This window comes from Bos grunniens, chromosome 2, assembly GCF_055505025.1.
Source record: "Bos grunniens cultivar Pamir isolate PY7600 chromosome 2, Bosgru_T2T1.0, whole genome shotgun sequence".
Classification (NCBI taxonomy): domain Eukaryota; kingdom Metazoa; phylum Chordata; class Mammalia; order Artiodactyla; family Bovidae; genus Bos; species Bos grunniens.
Genome location: NC_141166.1, coordinates 129,138,530 through 129,161,567, shown reverse-complemented (window position 1 = coordinate 129,161,567; position 23,038 = coordinate 129,138,530). Strand labels below are relative to the sequence as shown.

The following is a 23,038-nucleotide window of genomic DNA, read 5'->3' as shown; positions in this document are numbered from 1 at the left end:
AGGCTCTCCATTCTGAAAAGAGATATTTATATAATACGGTTATTATACCAAATGCTTCTGGTAAAAGGAAGCAAACTATGACCTCTCTCACCAGCAGGATGAAGTGTCCTGTTTTCACAACAGAATGATGTTTGACCATAAAGCTAGAATGTGTGTGGGCTGTAAGAAATTTCTGCTTCCTTCTTTCTCTTTCTGTCTTTCTTTTGGCACCAATTTACAACCAGGAAAATCTGGCATGAAATTAGCTTCAGAATGTTTCTAAATGAATTAGAGATTATTTAATGAGTTATAATATATACAAATATAAATTATACAATTTATTTAAAATCATTTATTCTCAGCAAAATCAAACATATCATTGAGTTTACATAGAAATACCATTTGAAACTGGATCTTCATAAAAATGCACTGGTGAAATAAAATGTTCATAATTAATGACCAATTATATATACTATTTAATCATGCCAGTAGCAGGATTGATTACTTTTAAAAATTGGTAAAGTAACTTATTTTAAATGTGCAAAGTACTCTATTGTGTTGCCATTGATAATAAATTGCCACTAAATATATACCTATTACATAAAGCTTTTTAAAGTACAATAAAAATACAAATTCTATCTGTTAAAAAAAGCCATTGATAGGGCTTCTAAACATCCTCATTATACAAATTCCAAAATACTATATGACAAACAAAATTATAAAGACTCTTCTTTATGAAACATATACTACCCTCTAATTAAGGTACAAATGAACAGATAACAGAAAACAAACAGGAAGGCTTATATAGACCATAGAATATTATGAAGATACATACAAATATAATATTGCATAAGCATATTTGATTTCTGTTCCTAGTGAAAATGTACCTTTAGCACATGAAGAAAATTCCCATGACTAAAAGAAAAGAAAAATTTTTGAGATCTACCTTCTATCTAAGCTCACATTTTCATTAATTTAATTTACTTTTCTTATAATGAGATGAACCAAATTATATATTTGACCGTAAATTTTTGCTGCACTCTGTATAAATTAGAGTCTGTTACACAACAGGTGAAGATGTAGGAAACAATTTTTTTTTAAAAAAGCTGAAGTTCACCAGCACAAGAGTCAGGTGCAAGAAAATGTTATTGTTCAGGTAAAAGACTAAACTGAACAGTAATTCCATTCATTTAAAAAATGAGATCCTGACTTTAATAGAAAAAACATTAAATTTGCTAAATAATATTGATAATTCATAAATAAAATGTTACAGAATTTTTAAATTATCAGAATTAATGGGCTATCACAAAATAAACCTTGATGAGAAGATATTTTAATCAAGGGAGAAATATAAGAAGAATAGTCTTATTCAGTGAGAAAAAATTTATTTTGTAAAGTAAATACGGGTAATAGATGCTGCGACTATAGACAGTATATATTCAAAATCATTTTGAGAAAACATCAGATCAAATGACATTTAGATGTTTAGTAATGTAACTTATCTTGATAGAAACTAAATTTTAAGTCCTTTGTGAATAGCAAGCTTTCATTTTTTCACAATCTTTATGTATGAAATAAAATATTTAGAGTATAGCTGATAATAATAGCTAACATTATTACCTTGAACTTAGTAATAACAACTCTAAACACATTTAGTTTAATTCTTGGGATTTATATTTCTGTTATTTTACCTGTTAAAAATGATATGGTGGTGTTATATTCAAAGTTTACATTTTCCCAATAATATGAACAACATTTCATACATAAAATGATATCTGTATAATTAATGGTAACATGTTTATTGGTTTGAATATAGAACATATTTAGTTTGGCATTGGTATATCTCTTAGGATTCTGAAAGGTATCATTTATGTATAGCTTTTGGGAAATTAATAATAAACTAGCAGCCTAGAGAATGAACATAAATTTGAAGAAGCTAATTATTTAGAACTCAGACAAAGGCAGATATTTGGATAATCTGTCTTTCAATTACAAATTCTTCTACAAACTGAAAGGAACATAAAAGTATGATTTAATTTACAGCAAAATGTTACAGATCAACAGTGAATGCATCAGGAAATTTTACTGAAATAATTCTCAAAAAGTTAAGAGACTCAAAAATATATTGGCACATTTATAATACCTGACATAAGTAATAATGACTGATATATATATATATACGTATACAAAACAATTTTAACAGATTCCGGACCTCTTGTTCTTTACATCAGCACCTGCTGTCTAAAGGGTCGAGACAAAATACTGTGCCTTCAAGAGTTAGTCCCATTTTGAACCCCTCCTGTAAAACAAAGTAAAATCATTAAAATAGGAAATGCTCATAGGAAAAAAAAAATCTGTAAATGAAAAAGACTATGAACAAAAGTTGAAATCTTCATGCTTTGATCAAAAAAGAAATAATTATATGTCAAATGTTGACTTGTCAAATTTGTATCAAGTGCTTTTATATCCATTAACATTTTAAATGTTTTAAAAATATACATGAGGTTAGCATCCATAAGCTAGCTAGATAGCATATTAAAAAGACATGACCAACCTAGACAGCATATTAAAAAGCAGAGACATTACTCTGCCAACAAAGGTCTGTCTAGTCAAAGCTATGGTTTTTCCAGTGGTCATCTATGATGTGAGAGCTGGACTATAAAGAAAGCTGAGTGCTGAAGAATTGATACTTTTGAACTGTGGTGTTGGAGAAGACTCTTGAGAGTCTCTTGGACTGCAAGGAGATCCAACCAGTCCATCCTAAAGGAAATCAATCCTTTTGAATATTCATTGTAAGGACTGATGTTGAAGCTGAAACTCCAACACTTTGACCACCTGATGCGAACTGACTCCTTGGCAAAGACCCTGATGCTGGGCAAGATTGAAGGTGGGAGGAGAAGGGGATGACAGAGGATGAGATGGCTGGATGGCATCACTGACTCTATGGACATGAGTTTGAGTAGGCCCCGGGAGTTGGTGATGGACACGGAAGCCTGGCTTGCTGCAGTCCATGGGGTCACAAAGAGTCTGACACGACTGAGCAACTGAACTGAACTGAGCATCCATAAGAGACAGAAGAAAACAGAACTAATGGAATTAATTTTAAGACTTAAATGTTTCTTTTCAGTAAAGTCTACTTTATGTCATTCTACTATAGTTTAAAAAGATTCCTTGACTTTAAAGGTCAGTGTTCATTTAAGTATAAGCACAATAGCTAGATCTCAAGTTGATGACAGTTTAATAGTTTTCATCTTTCTTTCTTTCTTTAATAGTTTTCACCTTTCTTTAAGTGAAAGGTGTTCACCTTTCACTGCCCAGAGCCTGGTAAAATAAACTGCATTGCATTTAGGAATTGCAATGCTGTATCCTATGTAGGGGATCCTATAGTGGCAATGGATTGCAGACCACTTTGCCATGGAAAGAGCTTCCTCTGCAGCTTCCCTGGTGACTCAGTGGTAGAGAATCTACCTGCCAATGCAGGAGATGCTGCTTCAATCTCTGCATTGGGAATATTTCCTGTGTTTCAGGGAAGAAGCCAGTTCTGACACCATGTTGGAAACTGTTTCTTTGACTTGCTTTCATTATTATAATTATACTAAATGGCTTGCCTGGCGGACCCTGCCCCTCTGCTTGATGGTAAACTAAAGTGCCTTTGTTTAGCTCATGGAGAGACACTTGTCCTGCCCACCTGTGAATAGAAGAGATTAACATACCCCTTCTGAAGGCTGGGCATTCCCCTGGAGATGCTTTGCAAGACTGAAGACCCTTTCACTTTACTTCCCACTGCATCTCTCTCTCTATTCTGCCTTTTGATTTTAATTCCTCATTGATTCTTTTTCTCTGATCTATAAAAGAACCTGGCATCCAGACCCCAAGAAGATGGTTATTTTGAGGCAGAGCCTTCCATGTTCTCGGTCTGCCAGCTCCCCGATTAAAGTCTCTTCCTTGCCTCAACACCTGTCTCTTGGATTCATTGGCCTATTGTACGGCAGGAGAGCAAGCTTGGACTTGGTAACACCTGGAGAAGGAAATGGCAACCCACTCCAGTATTCTTGCCTGGGAAATACCATGGACAGAGGAGTCTGGCAGGGTACAGTCCATGGAATCTCAAAAGAGTCAGACATGATTGAGCGCTCAACAACTAGTTCTGCAGTTGCTTGCATTTGCAAATTATTTGAATCCCACTCACCCCAGCATGTTTTAGCATCTTCCCTGGTGGCTGCAATGTGGGAGACTAGGGTTTGATCCCTGGGTGAGGAAGATCCCCTGGAGAAGGAAACAGCAACCCATTCCAGTATTCTTGTCTGGGAAATCCAATGGACAGAGGAGTCTGGTGGTCTACAGTCCATGGGGTTGCAAAGAGTTGGACATAACTGAGAGGCTAACAGTTTTTCATAGCATGTTTTAAATGCTTCTGGAAGTTAAACTGCCTTTAATTTATTAATAGCAAGGACCCAATTGCGTGAAAATTTTTTTTCAAAGAGTTTTAGTAAAAATTCAGTGGCAAAGGATTTTGTCCTTCTCTTCTCAAAGCTCTCTTCTTTTCTGCACAAAGTAATTGAATGATGGACCATCTCTGGCCTTACTATCTCTCCCATACCCATCTTTGCCCATGAAATGTAGACAGCAGTCTGTTCCTGAGGAAAAGAAAATCTCTTTCAAAGAGAGGGCTTCTGCCCTCTGTCGTGCTTTGTCTTTCATTTAATTAGATGACAGCCAAATGCATATTCATTTGCATTTCCTCAAATGAATTTGAGAAATTTGAGTTACCTTCAAATAGAATTGGTGTCTAATGTACTTTAATTATAAGTTCAATGCAAACAGTATCATATAGAGGAAAAGAATCATTACAAAATGCAAGCTGCACCTTTTTCGCTATTAGTGTTTTGAGAATGCTCTTCATTATGTCTACCGCAAAAAGTCCACATGGCAATACCATCACTTTAATGGTTTTTCAAAACTACTTCTCATTATTTGAAATACAAATTCTATTTAGTTAAGTAAAAGTCAGAGTACTTACCATATATTTAAAAGCCTATTTTGTCACAAGCAGAAATATTTTGCCAACTGTATGCATATTTTTTAAACAGCTGCCAAATGGTTAGAAAAGTCAATACTTTAAACTGAAAATACTGTAAATAAACTTCTTTTTAAAATATTGTATTTGGATATCTGAGGATCTATGTACTATATCATCTTCTGGAATATTATTAGATAGATAGACAAGTACTGTGGGTATGTATTATCTTCGCAAAGATTTGATATCATTGTTTTTAAAATGTTATCAGTTCATTCTGAAATTAAACCACTATCTCTTTAATTACCCTGAAAATATAATTTATCAGTGTGCTATTACTATAGGAAAAGCAGAATAGTAATCAAAGTAAGATAGGAGTTGATCATTATTTCAACAGCAGCAAAAAATATTTGTATATTAATTATAAGAATATCTCCAAGTTTTTATAAGGATCCTTTTGGATTCCTTTTACATTAACTTAATTATCTCTTTTGACAGACACATTGTCACATGGCTGCATGGTTTCTTTCCTCCTAAAATAAAATTTCCCACACATTTTCTGACCCTTCCTCTCTAGGTCTCATTTACTAAGTCATGATTTAACAAATGCTCAGTCCTTCTAAAGTTCCATATCCTCTTGAATTTTAAACCTCTGAATGAAAATAAAGCTTATTTATGTAGGGATGGAATGGAGACTATAATTAATATCACACAAAATAATGATTTTATTATTAATATATTATTAATAATATATGTTATATAAAATGTTTTCCCCAATTGTATTTTCTTACTTTGAAATAGAAAAGTATATCAAGAAAAAAAAAACACTCATATGTAACAATTAACATGTTGAAGTATGTCCTTTGAATCTCCCTTTTCTCTAACTATAAATTTAAAAAATAATTTAATAATATACTATATATTATATATAACATTTATTTGATGTATTACATACATTATATATAAATTTCTGTATTCTATTTTTTTAATCTTAGAACAAATTTCTTTGAGTCCGTGTAAAACTAATTTGATGATTTTATGATGTTTTATTAATTTTAATATGATGTTTCCTGAATTTTATAATTTTAAATACGGTTGACTGGATGTTTCTATACATAGAGAGTTTCCATATTCATAGTTATTTTCTCTTCAGGATAGATTGCATTAAAGTTTTTGATACCACATAGAAATACACGTATTAGCAACAAATTCCTGCTCGAGCGATGCTATGCACTGATCTTGACCCTGCAATGATTTAGAGTGCCTGTTTCATCACACTTTGATTTGTACTCATATTAGTAAAAAATAAAATGCTTAATTTGCTGAACTAAAGTAGCGTTTATAGTAGTTGATTTGCATGTTTTCTTTGATTAGATTTAACGTGTCTACAAGTACTAGCCATTTGTGGTCCTTTGTGAGCAACTGCCTTTTCATCTGTTGATTATTTAGTTTCCCTATCATTTGTCTACTTATTTTAATTATATATACACAATATGGTTATACTTTTTAAAACAAAATTAAAAGAAGTATAGAAGGTTTTCTACAAGAGACTGCATGTACATCTTTTCCTTATAAAGATTTCTTTATAATTCAAAAGTCTGATAAGTATGTAATTGTATTTCAAATATTTTAAACTATCCAAGGCTTCCAAAATTTATCTGAATATTTGTTGTATATTTCAGCTATACACTGATCTTGCGAATTATTAACCACTTGAATTAGCATCATTTAATGCAAAATTCATTCATCTTTCATTGACTTACCATGGTTCTTTTTTAACATGTTAAATTATTATAATGAATAAGGTACACTTCTGGAATATCAATACTATTACACTAATTTGCCTGCCAGTGACAGGTAATGAGAAATGTAAATTATGTCAAATCAGATACCCACATAATTGATTTTAAAGAAATATCTAATTTTCTAACAATTTATAAAAAATATGGCTTAATAGTTCTGCTTAAATTCTTGCATTCATGAGATGTTTTTTCGATTTCCTCTGTAAATAAAACAGTAAAATCCAAAATTTCAGTAAGCTTAACTCAATATAATTTATATGCATGCATGCTAAGTCGCTTCAGTTGTGCTGACTGTTTGCGACGCTATGGACTGTAGACCGTGAGGCTCCTCTGTCCATGGGATTCTGCAGGTGAGAATACCGCAGTGGTTGCCAGGCCCTTCTCTGGGGAACCTTCCTGACCCAGGGATTGAACCTGAAGCCCATTATGTCTCCTGGCATTGCAGGAGGATTGTTTACCATTAGCACCTATACTGTATTAAGTTTTTACATTATATGTAAAGATAAAAATAGTAACTAAATGTGTGCATTCAGTTAATCAGGCTAACAAGATTAATAATGAAAGCTGTCATAGATTTTAGATAAAATATGATATTACTTTAGTTAAACTTGCAAATAAATCATGGATTAAAAGAAACAGACAAACAATGAGATGGACAATGCCATAGTGACTTATTCATTGAAAAAAACTTCAAAATATGAGTATAAACCTCTTTAAATAATAATCAGACATATCCATGTGAACTGCTATTTGAGTATTTATTAAATAAAGCATGCAAATATTAAGGTTTAACTTCAAGAAGCCATAACTTGTTTAAAATATGAAAATGATATACCAACCATCTCTGGCGCTACCAACCATGAAAGCAGAAAAGAATGAAAAAGACATTAGGAAATAACAAAAACAAAAGCAAAAATACCACAGTGTAACATTATTTATCTAACACATGTTAAATCATTCCAATACGTTGTTTCTCAAACTAAGTTTCTACAAAAATCTGGAGATATAGGCTTATCTTCAAATATCTATAGAAAACGTTTGTTGTGTGAAAATCTAAAAAAAAATAGTAGTAATTATTTGTGGTTTTTATAACCTTTGAGAACAAATACTACCATATCACTGTCCATGTTTTTGTCTGTTCCTACAAGAACATTAGCACCGAGGTAGAATAAGCGTAATTGATAAAATTAATGAAAAGGTAAATTATTTACATATGAAATAAATAAAGCATTATCACTAAATAATCATGCACTATTTGCATGAAGTCTCTTAGTATTTGAACTATAGAAAAGATGTGCAAAAACTGTGTCATCAAATAAGATACATGCTGATATCAACAGAAGTTTGATATTGATGGTTTTAGCTTCAGCCAAGTAAAATAATCCATGCTATTATATTAAAGTTTGTAATTAGAATTTTATTAGGTGTTATAATTTTGCTTTTAATTGATGTTTTGAATTAACAGTTATATAAGATCTAGAAGGATAAAATGCTTTTCAACTTTTTGTAAGTATTTATGAAATGTTATAATAAAAGTTTAAGTCAGTATTAAGGATTTAAAATAATTTTTTATGCAAAAGGGAATTATAAATCATTCAACTTGAGAAATTTTTTTTTTAACATATTCTTAAAAAATCTCAAGATATGTTAAACAATCCAACTTTTAAGATAGAGAGGTATTATTACACCTGGAATAATTACATCTGGAATAATAAGGAAGATCACATAATACTTAAAAAACTGCTTCATACCTTCAGTCCAAAATCAGTGAAAGGATTTTTATGATCTTTCTAAGAAGTAGTGTTTTTATCAGTGTTAGAAGATCATAATCCACCCCTTAATTTTTTTTCCAGGAAACAAAGCATAGAAGAGTGAGTATATTGTCCAGGCCGAATAAGTAAATTTATCACATCTTCTCTTTATCACATCTTTTCAGTCAGCTTCATATAAGCTGATTGATATAATGAGCTGATCTCTGACTGCAATCTACCACATATATATTGTCTTTTTGGTGAAAAATAGGACATAAAAACTTCATCAAGATATATAAGGAAATATAAAGAGAAGATCTTATTATAGTACTTATAATGCTAATTATTAATCATGGCCCACTACACAAAATATCTTCAAACTTTCAGAACAACTCAGAATTGAAAAATACAAGGGAAAGAAAGAAATGAAAATGCAGCTGGACTACATTCCTCAACAAGTGGTCATTTGGTGTCCGCTGCTTCAGTAAGAGCCCAGAAGAGCCCACAATGCTTCCTTCTTTTTCTACATCCCCACCCCCACTTCTTTGGAATTCTTGGTTTTAGCTATCAGCTTAGTTAGCTATCTTTTTTAGTTAATTGTGGTACATGGTTTATAACATTATATAAATTTTATGTGTGCAACATTACATTGCAACTTCTGTATATACTACAGTGTGCCCAAAAGTTTAGTTTCCATCCATAACCATACAGTTGACCTCTTTTACAATGATTCCTTTAAAAGAATGATTTCACTCTTACAAAGCTTTTCCTTCATTCACCCATTCACAATTTTGAAATTCATGATTGTTTTAAAAGACTGAGATCAAATCTTATAAATCTAATGCAATGACCTTTTAATTTTTGGATTTTGAATAATGAACTCATGAAGAATTCATGCAATTTTGTATCAAAAAGATGCACCACCTTATTGACACTGTAAATTGCACCATTAAGAAAAAAACACAACAAAACCTTATCTTTAGCATCTGAGTATTTTTAGAGTGAAATGTATATTGTTATTTTAAAGCAATTATTTTAAGTAAGTTGATAATAGTTCAAGGGAAGGGTAACTATAGTACATAACATTTTCTAGGAACCACAGAAAAAAGAAAAAAAGATTATGGGCCAATCTGTTAAAATAATCACCTGCATCTCATCTAATTTTGATTGAATGTCTGGCGGGAAGTCCCCTGCTCCACAGTTAAATGGGTCAAAAGGTTCTGCTCCAAACAGGTCCCGCTCTAAAGGGAAGAAAATAATATAGTGAATGAAATAATAAGGAGTGAGTTGAAGTAAGTTAAGTTCAGTCATGTCCAACTCTTTGTGACCACATGGACTGCAGCCCGCCAGGCTCCTCTGCCCATGGAGTTCTCCAGGCAAGAATACTGGAGTGGGTTGCATAGCCCTCCTCCATGGGATTTTCCCACAACAGAGATCAAAGCCAGGTCTCCCCCACTGCAGGCAGATTCTTTACCAGCTGAGCCACCAGGGAAGTCCTAAGTTTCGAAGCAAGATTAAATCAAGAAAAACCTGCATAACCAAATGAGCCTCTATCCACAGTAGTTAAAGACCAAAAGGAAGCAAAAATCCATTTTTATGATGATTTAAAAACTATCTGGTGGCAAAGGACTATTATTCAGAGAGGTTTTTAAGCCTTTAAGTAAGAAATAGCAAAATCACTAAATGTTTGATAATTAGTATATTTCAATGCCTATATTTTACCGAAGCAATTTATTTTCTTTTACATTTTTATTCCTTTTGAAGCAATTTAAATGTACTGAAATTGATGTATTATTCACTGAAACTTCCCTATTCCATTTATTGATGACCCTGAAACACAATAGTGACACAATATGTAGGACCTGGTAGATTAGTAAGTAGCTTAACTCATAGTTCATGCACTTTAATGTCACCCTTTAGCCAGGAAAAAAAAAAAAATTAAGGAACAATACCTTGTGTAGCATGAAATCACATCACCTTCCTAGGTAACCACAATGAGACTATTTCTCTAAAAATGTCTCCTATTCCCCACACAAATATTTTTTTAAAAAATTGCAGTAATGGGGACTTTCTGGCTGCCCAGTGGTTAAGACTCCGTGCTTCCAATGAAGGGGGAATGGGCTCAACTCCTGGTAGAGTAACTAAGATCCCACATGCCACATGGCCAAAAAAAAAAAAAACAAAATCCACAAGAGTAATAGAATATCAAAAAGATCCCTGTGCATATATTTTAAAGTATACATTGCAATGCATACTTCAAAACATATAGACAGGGAGTTTTATATATTCTATGGCTTATTATATGCCAAAGTTTTTAAAGAAATTTCTTTCCTCTGAATACATTCAAAGCCAGTCTTAAATGACAAAAAATTAAACTGTCTATAGGCAATAAAATTTATAATGTAGCAAGATTTTCACTTTTCAGTTCAGTTGTCCAGTTGTGTCTGACTCTTTGTGACCCCATTGACTGCAGTATGCCAGGCTTCCCTGTCCATCACCAACTCCTGGAGCTTGCTCAAACTCAGGTCCATCAAGTCAGTGACACTATCCAACCATCTCATCCTCTGTCCTCCCCTTCTCTTCCTGCCTTCAATCCTTCCCAGCATCAGGGTTTTTTCTAAAGAATCACTTCTTCATATCAGGTGTCCAAAAGTATTGGAGCTTCAGCTTCAGCATCAGTCCTTCCAATGAATATTCAGGACTGATTTCCTTCAGGATTGACTGGTTTGATCTCCTTGCAGTCCAAGGGACTCTCAAGAGTCTTCTCCAACAGCACAGTTCAAAAGCATCAATTCTTTGGCACTCAGCTTTCTTTATGGTCCAACTGTCACATCCATACATGACTACTGGAAAAACCATAGCCTTGACTAGATGGACCTTTGTTGGTAAATTAATGTCTCTGCTTTTTAATATGCCGTCTAGGTTTCTCATAGCTTTTCTTCCAAGGAGCAAGCATCTTTTAATTTCATGGCTACAGTCACCATTTGCATTGATTTTGGAACCCAAGAAAATAAAGTTTGTCACTGTTTCAATTGTTTGCCCATCTATTTGCCATATGCCATGATCTTCGTTTTTTGAATGTTGAGTTTTAACCCAGCTTTTAAAACCCTCTTCTTTCACTTTCACCAACAGGCTCTTTCATTCCTCTTCACTTTCTGCCATAAGGGTGGTGTCACCTGCATATCTGAGGTTATGGATATTTCTCCTAGCAATCTTGATTTCAATTTGTGCCTTATCCATTCCAGCATTTCTCATGAATAAACTTTAAGCAAGGTGACAATATACAGCCTTGACACACTCCTTTTCCAATTTGGAACCAGTCCACTGTTCCATGTCTTCTTGACCTGCATATAGATTTCTCAGGAGGCAGGTAAGGTGGTCTGTTAATCCCATTTATTTAAGAATTTTCCACATTTTCTTGTGATCCACACAGTCAAAGGCTTTAGAATAGTCAGTAAAGCAGAAGTAGATGTATTTCTGGAATTTTCTCACTTTTTCTATGATCCAGTGGATGTTGGCAATTTTATCTCTGGTTCCTCTGCCTTTTCTTTTTTTTTTTTTTCCCTCTGCCTTTTCTAAATCCAGCTTGAACATCTGGAAGTTCACAGTTCACACATTAATTGAGCCTTCCTTGGAGAATTTTAAGCATTACTTTACTAGCGTGTGAGATGAGTGCTATTGTGTGCTAGTTTGAATATTTTTTGGCATTTGCCCTTCTTTGGGATTGGAATGAAAACTGACCTTTTCCAGTTCTGTGGCCACTGCTGAGTTTTCCAAATTTGCTGGCATGTTGAGTGCAACACTTGCACAGCATCATCTTTTAGGATTTGAAATAGCTCAGCTGGAATCCCATCACCTCCACTAGCTTTGTTGGTAGTGATGCTTCCTAAGGCTCACTTGACTTCACACTCCAGGATGTCTGGCTCTAGGTGAGTGATCATGCCATCATGGTTAGCTGGGTCATTAATATCTTTTTTGTACAGTTCTTTTGTGTATTCTTGCCACTTCTTCTTAATATCTTCTGCTTCTGTTAGGTCCATACCATTCCTGTCCTTTATTAAGCCCATCTTTGCATGAAATGTTCCCTTGGTATCTCTAATTTTCATAAAGTCTTTCCCATTCTATTGTTTTCCTCTATTTCTTTGCACTGATCACTGAGGAAGGCTTTCTTATCTCTCCCTGCTATTCTTTGGAACCCTGCATTCAGATGGATATATCTTTCCTTTCTCTTTTGGTCATTGTAGAGAGTTTTTACAAAACATGGTCTACTGGAGAAGGGAATGGGAAACCACTTCACTTTTCAGGAAACCATCTTTTCTAAATTAAATGCTTTGTAAGAAGTAATATTTATCTACTTGAGTTCTATGAATAACATATTCTCAACCATTCCATGACTCCCATTATGAAAGATTGTTATATACCTTATTGCAAATTTTTTTTTCAGATTCATGTATTAAATAAGTTAAGAAAAGTAAAATGCTTAGAAGTTTCTGGTGCTGGTAAGTACTACATAAATAAGGATATACAATTTACATCCAAATAAAGTCGCTTTTAAGAATGAAAGGAATGTTACCAATAATTTCATCAGGATGAAAGGTATAAGCCAGGGCAGTTCTAAATGAATGGGGATTTACTTTTACCTTAGGTATAACAGATGGGTGTTATGATTATTGTTGCTATTTATTTTCCTCAGTCTGATGTTTATTATAGGCAATAAATCAGAACTTGGAGAAACTTTTCTTTGGAAGAGTATCTTGGATACACATTAACAGGATACACATTAAGCGATGCTTTACACATGGTGAAGAAATGAATTAGTAAAGAGAAAGGTCTGTCAGGAGAGACAGAGATTCTCATTACACAGGTCTTCTAAAGTTGGGACTCAAAACCGTCAGAGATTTCAGATGGGCTTAAGGGATTCTTTTAACATTTCTAAAGTACAATGAAATTTTGTATGAGTGAGCATGTTGTGCTTTTAGGTGAAAGAGGTTTAACATTAAATTTATCATATTCTTTGGGGTCCATAAACCCCCAAGTTAAGAAACTACTAATTTAAATATCAAATATATTAATATCATGCAAATTAATAAACAGAGCTCTTTGGCATATTTTGGCCAACTCAGATGGATCTAAAACCCATAAAAAGTCATGTAAGTCTAATTTTCAATTTAAAAAGATTTCGTATGTAATTAATAACATGAAAAGTATTTAATCTAATGTAAGAGCAAAAGGACAAAAACAGGTGATATTTCATTTGGTCATTCTTTCCTTCATCAACTAAACATTTATTGGACGCAGTATGTGCCATACATTTTGCTAGGCAGTGGATTAAAGCAGTGAGGAAAGGACTTTCCAGTCAAGTGCCTTCCCTCCTATAACTTATAACCAATTAGGAAATATGATATGAAACAAATTAAAACCTCATATGTATTCAGAGATCAAAAATATGCTCTGGAGAACTACTAGGGTTCTCAGGCAGTAAGGAGAAAAACTAAAGAGTCTTGTAGGTTTCTGCTTTTATGTATTTAGAACATAAAGAAAAGTAAATGAATAAATACATTTAAAATTTTATTTAAAGAAAAAGTCATAATACTAAAATCCCATTGGATTAGAGTTTTAGACAATTTTACAATTAAAATTGAGTTGAACAATCTGTCCTTAAATTGTTAGTATAGATAGACAAAAAGACAATTGATAGATAGTTGGTAGATAGAAATGATACAGTAGTAATCAGAACTCCATATCTATCATTTATTATCTATCTAGTCTATCTATTGATATATTATTGTATTTACTAAACTCAGACATCAGCATAGGTAGACATTAAAAAATATAGCAGGATGTGATGTCAATTTCTCATTAATAAATTCCTTAAAACAATTTACCTATCTCTACCTAGATTTTCCAAAGATGTTTCAAACTCACAAATGTCTAAAAGAGAACTCCTTCACTTTCTCCCTCTCTACCTCAATTTTTCTCATTAACAACATTTGGTCTAAAATCCTGAATTGTAATTGATTTTGAACATTCACTCATCATCCTGATGGATAACTCTCAATTACCATTCCTTCTAAATGTCTTAAAATCTATTCACGCTTCTCAATTTATGTTCTATTTGGTTTTAAGTTGTCCATTGTAGATACACAGCTAACTTATATTTCAAAATCTACTGTGTATGATAAACAAATAAATATTGAATGAAATAAATGAATGAGTAAAAGAGTGAGAAAATCAGAGGACGTAAAAAACAGTGGTAAAAGAAGCGATCTGCCTGCAATGCAGGAGACCAGGGTTTAGTCCACAGGTTGGGAAGATCCCCTGGAGAAGGGACTGGCTACCCACTCCAGTATTCCTGCCTGGAGAATTCCATGGACAGAGGAGCATGGCAGGCTACAGTCCATGGGGTCGCAAAGAGTTGGACATGACTGAGCAACTAACAGTTTCACCCCTCTCAACATTTTCACAAACAAAGAGATGTGGGACACTCATGAGGACAAGAAATATCTCATTTTGGAAAGATTGTCTACCATGACATGTATATTATGGATTATTTCCCTGAAAAAATATTTTGCGTCAACAAAAAATATATTCAGAGGAATTTAAATATGCTATATTTCAACTTACGTATTGAAATATTTTTGTACATTGACCTAATATTATTATTTTGCATTTACAAATTAGCCCTCAGAAATTTACTGAATGACTAAAATGTGCAATGCAGTTTGTTAAGTTCCACAGGGGAAATAGACTATAGGCTCTGAAATACTTCACAGCTTTAAAACTTCAGAGCTACATTGAAAATGTCTTAAGTGTGAACCAGAGAGGAAGCAATAAAGCATAATACGTAAAACTCTTTTCTTCAGTGACCCTTTGGATTTGCTGACTGATCAAGACCATTGGAAACCATTCTTTAGCTTTCTGTGAGAGGGCACAGATCAAAATATAGTCAAGACATTGATGATTAGCATCTGCTAGATGCTTTCTAATTCAACAGAAAAAGACTTACATATAGAAAGATATATAGAAAGTAAATCAGAAAAGCAATGTATTTATTATAGCTTTTTAAATATCAAATAGAGAACACTTACATAGAGTTAGTTATAAAGAAATCATGAAATTCATAGATTTATATATATGAAATTCATAGATTCACATGTTTCTTTAAGACTACCCACATGCCCTATGATAAAAACTTAAACTGATCTCTCTATATATGTCAAAGATAATTAATTACCACCAGGGTTGTTTGTAATCATTGAAAACATATTAAAAATATAACCCCAAACACAATAAAAACATAATTAAGTACCTTGTATTATGATGGAATTAATCTTATACCAAAATACCATTTTTCATGAAATAGTTTTAAATGCAAATAGTGATGTCTTTAGTAGTATACTCTGAATTATAAAGTAAAATATATAATTCACTGAACTTGTTACATATATATAAACAAAAATTTTTGGTTATTAAAATTTCTAGTGAGCTTGTTAAGATATATGATTTCACATAAAGAGCTAATTAAACATTTAAAATGTACACAAATGTAGCAAAAAATATTGATTTGTTTAGAAAGCTTACTAATCTCGTTAGATCGACTAGGTACTGGAGGCGGCTGCATTCCATTGTGAGTAGGTATTGAAGACTGGTGTGATACCGGAGAAAATGGAATCATATCAAAGATGTCAGTAGAGGGTGACTTAGGTGTCACACTGCCTGCCTGCAATGAAGATAACACGCATTAGGGTAGTAGTCCATGTAGACACATTATAATGAAAAATATTTCACATACATATAAAAGACATGTCAACCCAACACATGTGGTTGAGTCATATGAACTTGCCACTCTGTAGATCAAAAATGGTTAAATAGGCAATTTCATACGAATGAACCACATATGCCAAATGCTCATTGGCAAGAAAATCTCTACAAAGATGTTATCAAAGATGATGGCAAAAATGGTGACAACACTATTATAGAGAGATGTATCTTTTATATTGGATTTTTTATATATCTAGAAATAATTGCCATTTATATCCAAGAATTGAAAACATGTTATAAACAATTTCTTTAAAACCTTGATATCAGTAATGTATTTTGCATAAGATTATAAGATTTAGACAGAAATAACTGAACTTACGTGATGCATCTTAAACATAACCATTCAAAAGCAATTGATAAAGATTTAAAAAAAATTTTCAAGGAGTCTATTTTAAATTGTATTTATAACTCTAGTGACTGCCAACTATTATATTCATTATAGTGACATTTATTCTTAGAATAAGTTTTCATCAAGTTTTCTACAATAAATAGGTACCTTGTAAAATAAATTATAGTCACTAAGTATACCACCAAAATGGTTAAGTTATCTGGGCCAATCTGGACTTGGACGTAATGTCAGAATAAAACAATCATCACTTTACATAATATGTAATTTACATATAAAATTACATAATATGTAATTGTCATACAGGGAAGAAATTATATATATATATATATATCATCTATAAACCAAAGAGAATTTTCATTTTGGAGAGAAATAGTGAGGAGAAATTAACTTTTCCTATAAGAACATGAACATTGCTTGGAACTGCTTAGAGTGGTACACATTAAAATTTGTGTTTTCAGAATACATTTTTTTTTTATTTATAGGTGATGTAGGTAATGAAAAATAAGCCTGATTGTGTGTAAAGAGTTACTGATTTGCTATTCAGTTTACATGACTGTTATTACATTTTTTTCATGCAGGATAATAAAATAGCTGACATCTTCCTTTCTTTAGCAACTTACTTTCCCTTTATGGTTTATCAGTCACAAACACTATACAAAGACTTGGAGGAACCTTCCTCCTACTCAGCAATGTTCTCCTAATCAGCATCTCTCTCCATTTCCCCTGGCATCCATCTCTCTCCTCTTTGTCAGGATTTAAAGATACTCGAATCTTGACTTTGTTAAAACAAACCAACCAAAAAGCTCTTTACTCAGCGCTTCTTTACTCCTCTAGACCCTCATTTCTCTTTCTCTTCTCTATTGAAGCTGAGCTCTTTGAAGGAGGTATTACATTTCTTGCCTGTTTACTTCATCCAATCCTCAATTAAGATCATTCTAGACTGTTCTTTTTTTTTTTTTTTGATCCCACTCCATGGCATGTGGACCTTAGTTCCCCAAACAAGGATGGAACCCAAGCCCCTTGAACATGGAGTCTTAACCACTGGACTGGCAGAGAAGTCTCTAGATTGCTCTTTTTGCTGAGCTGTACTTAAACAGCTTTGCCAGTATCACCAATGGCCTAACTTCCCAATTACCATATTTGATGAATCTTTTGTTTTCTTTTTAAAATTTGTACTGGCGTATAGATGACCTACAATATTGTGCTAACTTCAGGTGTACAGCAAAGTGAATCATTTATACATATACATATATCCACTGTTTTTTAGATTCTTTTCTGATGAACCCTTGAAAGTACTTGTCCTACTTCATCTTTTTGTGGATTTGGACCACCACTCTCTACTAGAAGGGCTTCCTTTCTGGCTCAGCTGGTAAAGAATCTGCCTGCAATGCAGAAGACCTGGGTTCCATCCCCTAGGCGGGGAAGATCCCCTGGAGAAGGGAAAGGCTGCTGCTGCTAAGTCACTTCAGTCGTGTCCGACTCTGCAACCCCATAGACGGTAGCCCACCAGGCTCCCCCATCCCTGGGATTTTCCAGGCAAGAACACTGGAGTGGGTTGAAGGGAAAGGCTATCCACTCCAATATTCTGGCCTGAAGAATTCCATGGGGTTGCAAAGAGTTGGACAGGACTGAGTAACTTTCACTTTCAGTTTCTCTACTAGAAACTCTCTGATGTCAGATGACCCAAGTATGCAAAAATGGCACATAAAGGCCCCAGATCACATCATCAACTCAAGACATACTTGATTTTTTCAATACTATGTAAATGGCATATATTGGCAGAATTCAAAATAATATATGGGATAATAAAAATAATTTTCTATTTAGCAAATTACATGCGGTCTTGGGATGCTGTTGTCACTGTCTGGCTTGGGAAGGCCCCGTTTAGAAGGTGGTGGTATTAACAGTCCCAATGATAGTCTGGAATCAGGAGAGTTGACAGGAGTGACAGTAATGGAAGAAATATTTAGACAGGGAGATGAATCATCAGTACTATGCCAGAAAGAGGGCGAGCATCTCTGAAACCCGTGTTGCTCATGATCAGACATTTTGTGCAGCAGCTGTAAAGGAATGACAGAGAAATATACTAAGGAAAAGAAAGAAGACATGGAGGAAAAAGAATATATGAAAATTTATTCATGAAAGAGTATTGTGAAAATGATAAGTAATTTCAAAACAACTTTTCTAAGATTAAAACAACTAGTTTGAGTAGATTTTTTCCTACGGCAGGACCTTCAGATTCTGTGTTCTTTAATTGGATGCTTTTTTACTGAAATATTACATTTTTATATATTTAAATAAAATACTGCATTCAATATAACTTAAGAGAAAGAAGGTAGAGAGGGAAATGACAAATGCCTGAAGATTTATTTCTGAGAGAGCTTCTTTGTGATGAGATGGGAGAAGGGAAAAACAGCAACAAGGAAAAATGTCAGTGGGAGTAAAGTCTAGTAAAAAGTAAAGTCTGTAGAATTTTCAAAAAGGGGTACAGCATACCTCTTAGATTTAATCCTCCAATCATTCTTTTAAAGTCTTAGTATTAGTAGTATTATATCATTATCATATTAAAGATAGGGGGGTCAAGGCCCATGGATTCTTTGTGATTTTAGACTTCCCTTTCACTTTTCAGTTTCATGCATTGGAGAAGGAAATGGCAACCCACTCCAGTGTTCTTGCCTGGAGAATCCCAGGGACGGGGGAGTCTGGTGGGCTGCCGTCTGTGGGGTCGCACAGAGTCGGACACGACTGAAGCGACTTAGCAGCAGCAGGAGCAGCAAGGTAAGAAGCAAAGCCAAAATTCAAAACAATCTGACTCCAATCATCATGCCCTTTCTATAGGTAGTGAGTTCCAAGTGGTAAAATTTTGGGGGGATGAACAGAGGCATTGTTGAATGACTTCAAATAAATCAGAGAGATACATAATAATAAACAACTATTATAGTATACTGTATGGGGTCAGTCTTTGGATGACTTTTGGAAGCTATTTTCATTACATCATGGAAAGCTATTGTCAAATACTGAGCTGGACAGAGTTGAACAGTCAGATGTCAGAATGGTCAGTTAAAACAACCACACAAATGAAAGTACATAATAATTGAGCCTTTATTCACTTACTGTAATAGTGTAAGCAAGAGGCCGAAAAGAAAGTGCTGGCTTCATTAAGGTCCCATTCCTCAATGAATGGCACTGGGCAAAGGTCAGAAGCATCATTACAGAAGCAGGGCATTCTCTCTGTCTTGCCAGGGAGCCCTGAACAAAAGGTTCCTACTGGTTTGGTTTGGTTTTGGGGGAGAGAATAGGGGAACAGAGGGAAGATCAAGGAAAAGAACTAAGAGTAGAAGATACTTAAAACTGAGCTTTACTGGAGAAATACCACTAATATTTCTCTAGTGGAGTGATACCAAGGGATCATTTCATGCAAACATGGACACAATAAAGGACAGAAATGGTATGGACCTAACAGAAACAGAAGATATTAAGAAGAGGTGGCAAGAATACATAGAAGAACTGTACAAAAAAGATCTTAATGAACCCGATAACCATGATAGTGTGATAACTCATCTAGAGCCAGACATCCTGGAGTGCAAAGTGAAGTGGACCTTAGGAAGCATCATTGCGAACAAAGCTAGGGCAAGATGATGAAACCTGAGCCATTTCAAATACTAAAAGGTGATGCAGTTAGAGTGCTGCACTCAATATGTGAGAAAATTTGGAAAACTCAGCAGTGGTCACAGGATTGGAAAAGGTTAGTTTTCATTCCAATCCCAAAGAAAGGAAATGCCAAAGAATGTTCAAACTAGTGCACAATTGGACTCATCTCACATGCTAGCAAAGTAATGCTCAGAATTCTCCAAGCTAGACTTCAATAGTACATGAACTGAGAACTTCCAGATGTTCAGGCTGGAGCTGGATCATAGGAAAAGCAAGAGAGTTCCAGAAAAACATCTACTTCTGCTTCACTGACTACACTAAATCCTCTGTGTGGATCAGAACAAACTGCGGAAAATTCTTAAAGCGATGAGAATACCAGACCACCATATCTATCTCCTGAGAAACCTGTATGTATGTCAAGAAGCAACAGTTAGAACTGGACATGGAACAACGGACTGGTTCCAAATTGGGAAAGGAGTAGATCAAAGCTGTATATTGTCACCCTGCTTATTTAACTTATATGCAGAGTACATCATGTGAAATGCCAGGCTGAATGAAGCACAAGCTGGAATCAAGATTGCCAGGGGGAAATATCCATAACCTGAGATATGCAAATGACACCACACTTATGGCAGAAAGTGAAGAGGAACTCAAAAGCCTCTTGATGAAAGTGAAAGAGGAGAGTTTAAAAAGCTGGCTTAAAACTCAACATTCAGAAAACTAAGATAATAGCATCCAGTCCCATCACTTCATGCAAACAGATGAGGAAACAGTGACAGACTTTATTTTCTTGGGCTCCAAAATCAATGCAGATGGTGACTGTAGCCATGAAATTGAAAGATGCTTGCTCCTTGCAAGAAAATCTATGGCCAATCTAGACAGCATATTAAAAAGCAGAGACATTACTTTGTGGACAAAGGTCTATAGGGTCAAAGCTATTGTTTTTCCAGTAGCCATGTGTGGATGTAAGAGTCAGATCATAAAGAAAGCTGAGTGCCGAAGAATCGATTCTTTTGAACTGTGGTGTTGTAGACTCTTGAGAGTTTCTTGGACTCCTAGGAGATCAAACCGGCCAGTCCTAAAGGAAATAAATCTTGAATATTCATTGGGAGGACTGATGCTGAAGCTGAAGCTCCAATACTCTGGCCACCTGATGCAAAGAACTGACTCATTTGAAAAGACCTTGATGGTGGGAAAGATTGAAGGCAGGAGAAGAAGGAGACGACAGAGCATGAGATGGTTGGATGGGATCACTGACTCGATGGACATGAGTTTGAGCAAGCTCCAGGAGTTGGTGATCGACAGAGAAGCCTGGCGTGCTGCAGATCATGGGGTCATAATGAGTTGGACACGACTGAGAGACTGAACTGAACTGAAGTGTCAAAATGTGTTTTCAAGGGCCCCCCAAAGATGGTCTGGATGAGACCATTAAGAGAGGCCTAGGCCAAGGGCCTCCAATAAGGAGGCCTGTAAATGGAGGCACCTGGGCTGAAATGCAGCTACCTGTAACAGTGTGGCTGCCTGGGTGGGGCAGGGGCCAAGTCTTGGCCTGCAACTCCTCTGCACGCAACGCACTAAATCTGCAGTGGTGCCGGCAGCTTTCCCCCATGAGACTTGCCACAGAAAGACTTTGTAACTTTGTAGGGTCTGGAGGATTTGGCCTGGAGCCAGGCTTCTAGGCTACAAATCACACTGCAGATATTTTTCAGCACTAATAGGACTTGGTGGTAGCCAACACAAATCTGGCTTTTGACAAACTTCATGGTGAAAGGTGGTAAATAAAATTATAGTTAGGAGAAACAAGAAGCTTGAAAGCATCTTTAAAGTCGAAGTCATTTCACACATTTCAGGAAGCAGAGGGGGAAACAAGGCAGTGTAAAGTGAGAAATTTAAGCTGAGGAAAGCATTCAGTGTGGAAATAAGTCTATGACGGTCCAAATTATATAATTTATCACTATTAATACACACATGCATGCATGCTCAGTCACTAAGTCACCTCTGACTCTTGTGACCCCATGGACTGTAGCCCCCCAGGCTCCTCTGTCCATGGGATTTTCCAGGCAAGAACACTGGAGTGGATTGCCATTTCCTCCTCCAGGGGCTCTTCCTGACTCAGGGATTGAACTTGCGTCTCCAGCATTGGCAGGTGGATTCTTTACCCCTGATCCACCTGGGAAGGATATTAATGTGCATATACAGTTACACAATGATTGCTCTCCCTATTGATCTTCATAGACACCTATCTATAGATATGTGTACATGTATGCATGTATGTGTATAATTTTAAGATCTATTTTATGGTCTATATAATTTGCTGTAAAATTCTGTAGTTGATGGCAGCCTTTACGTAATTATAGGTAACAACTGTAAGTTCCTGGTGGACAAACCTTTGTCTTTCTAAATATTCTGTATAACAGATTACTTTGTATATAATAAACTGTCAATTAATATTTTTATCTAATTTATATTCCAGCAACTGTTTTAACTTAAATTGTAACTTGACAAGGACATCCGAATTGAGTAGAACATTATCCCTGGGATCATTTGGCTTATAAATGGGAGGACTCTATATTATGATTTGTATTGACCAAAATATATTACCAGGTTCCTCAAAGCAAACTGAAGCCCAGAAAAACCTAACTTAAAAGTGCTCTAGTGTTTTATCATA

At 34.6% G+C, this 23,038-nt stretch overlaps 1 protein-coding gene across 7 annotated transcripts in view; it reads right to left on the bottom strand.

The window, feature by feature from the left end:
* Positions 1-316: 316 nt before the first annotated feature.
* GULP1 (GULP PTB domain containing engulfment adaptor 1) overlaps positions 317-23,038 on the bottom strand; it is a 330,379-nt gene continuing 307,657 nt past the window's right edge. For 6 of the 7 annotated variants that reach the window (XM_086371455.1, XM_086371463.1, XM_086371485.1 and 3 more), the window contains 3 exons: positions 16,131-16,269; positions 9,696-9,790; positions 317-2,278 (listed from right to left, as the gene is read on the bottom strand). In XM_086371455.1, the coding sequence (XP_086227581.1) occupies positions 2,207-2,278; positions 9,696-9,790; positions 16,131-16,269 (306 nt within the window). In that variant the 3' untranslated portion in view covers positions 317-2,206. Of the gene's footprint in view, positions 2,279-9,695; positions 9,791-16,130; positions 16,270-18,554; positions 18,780-23,038 lie in introns of all 7 variants that reach the window. The other variant, XM_086371504.1, reaches the window with a different exon arrangement.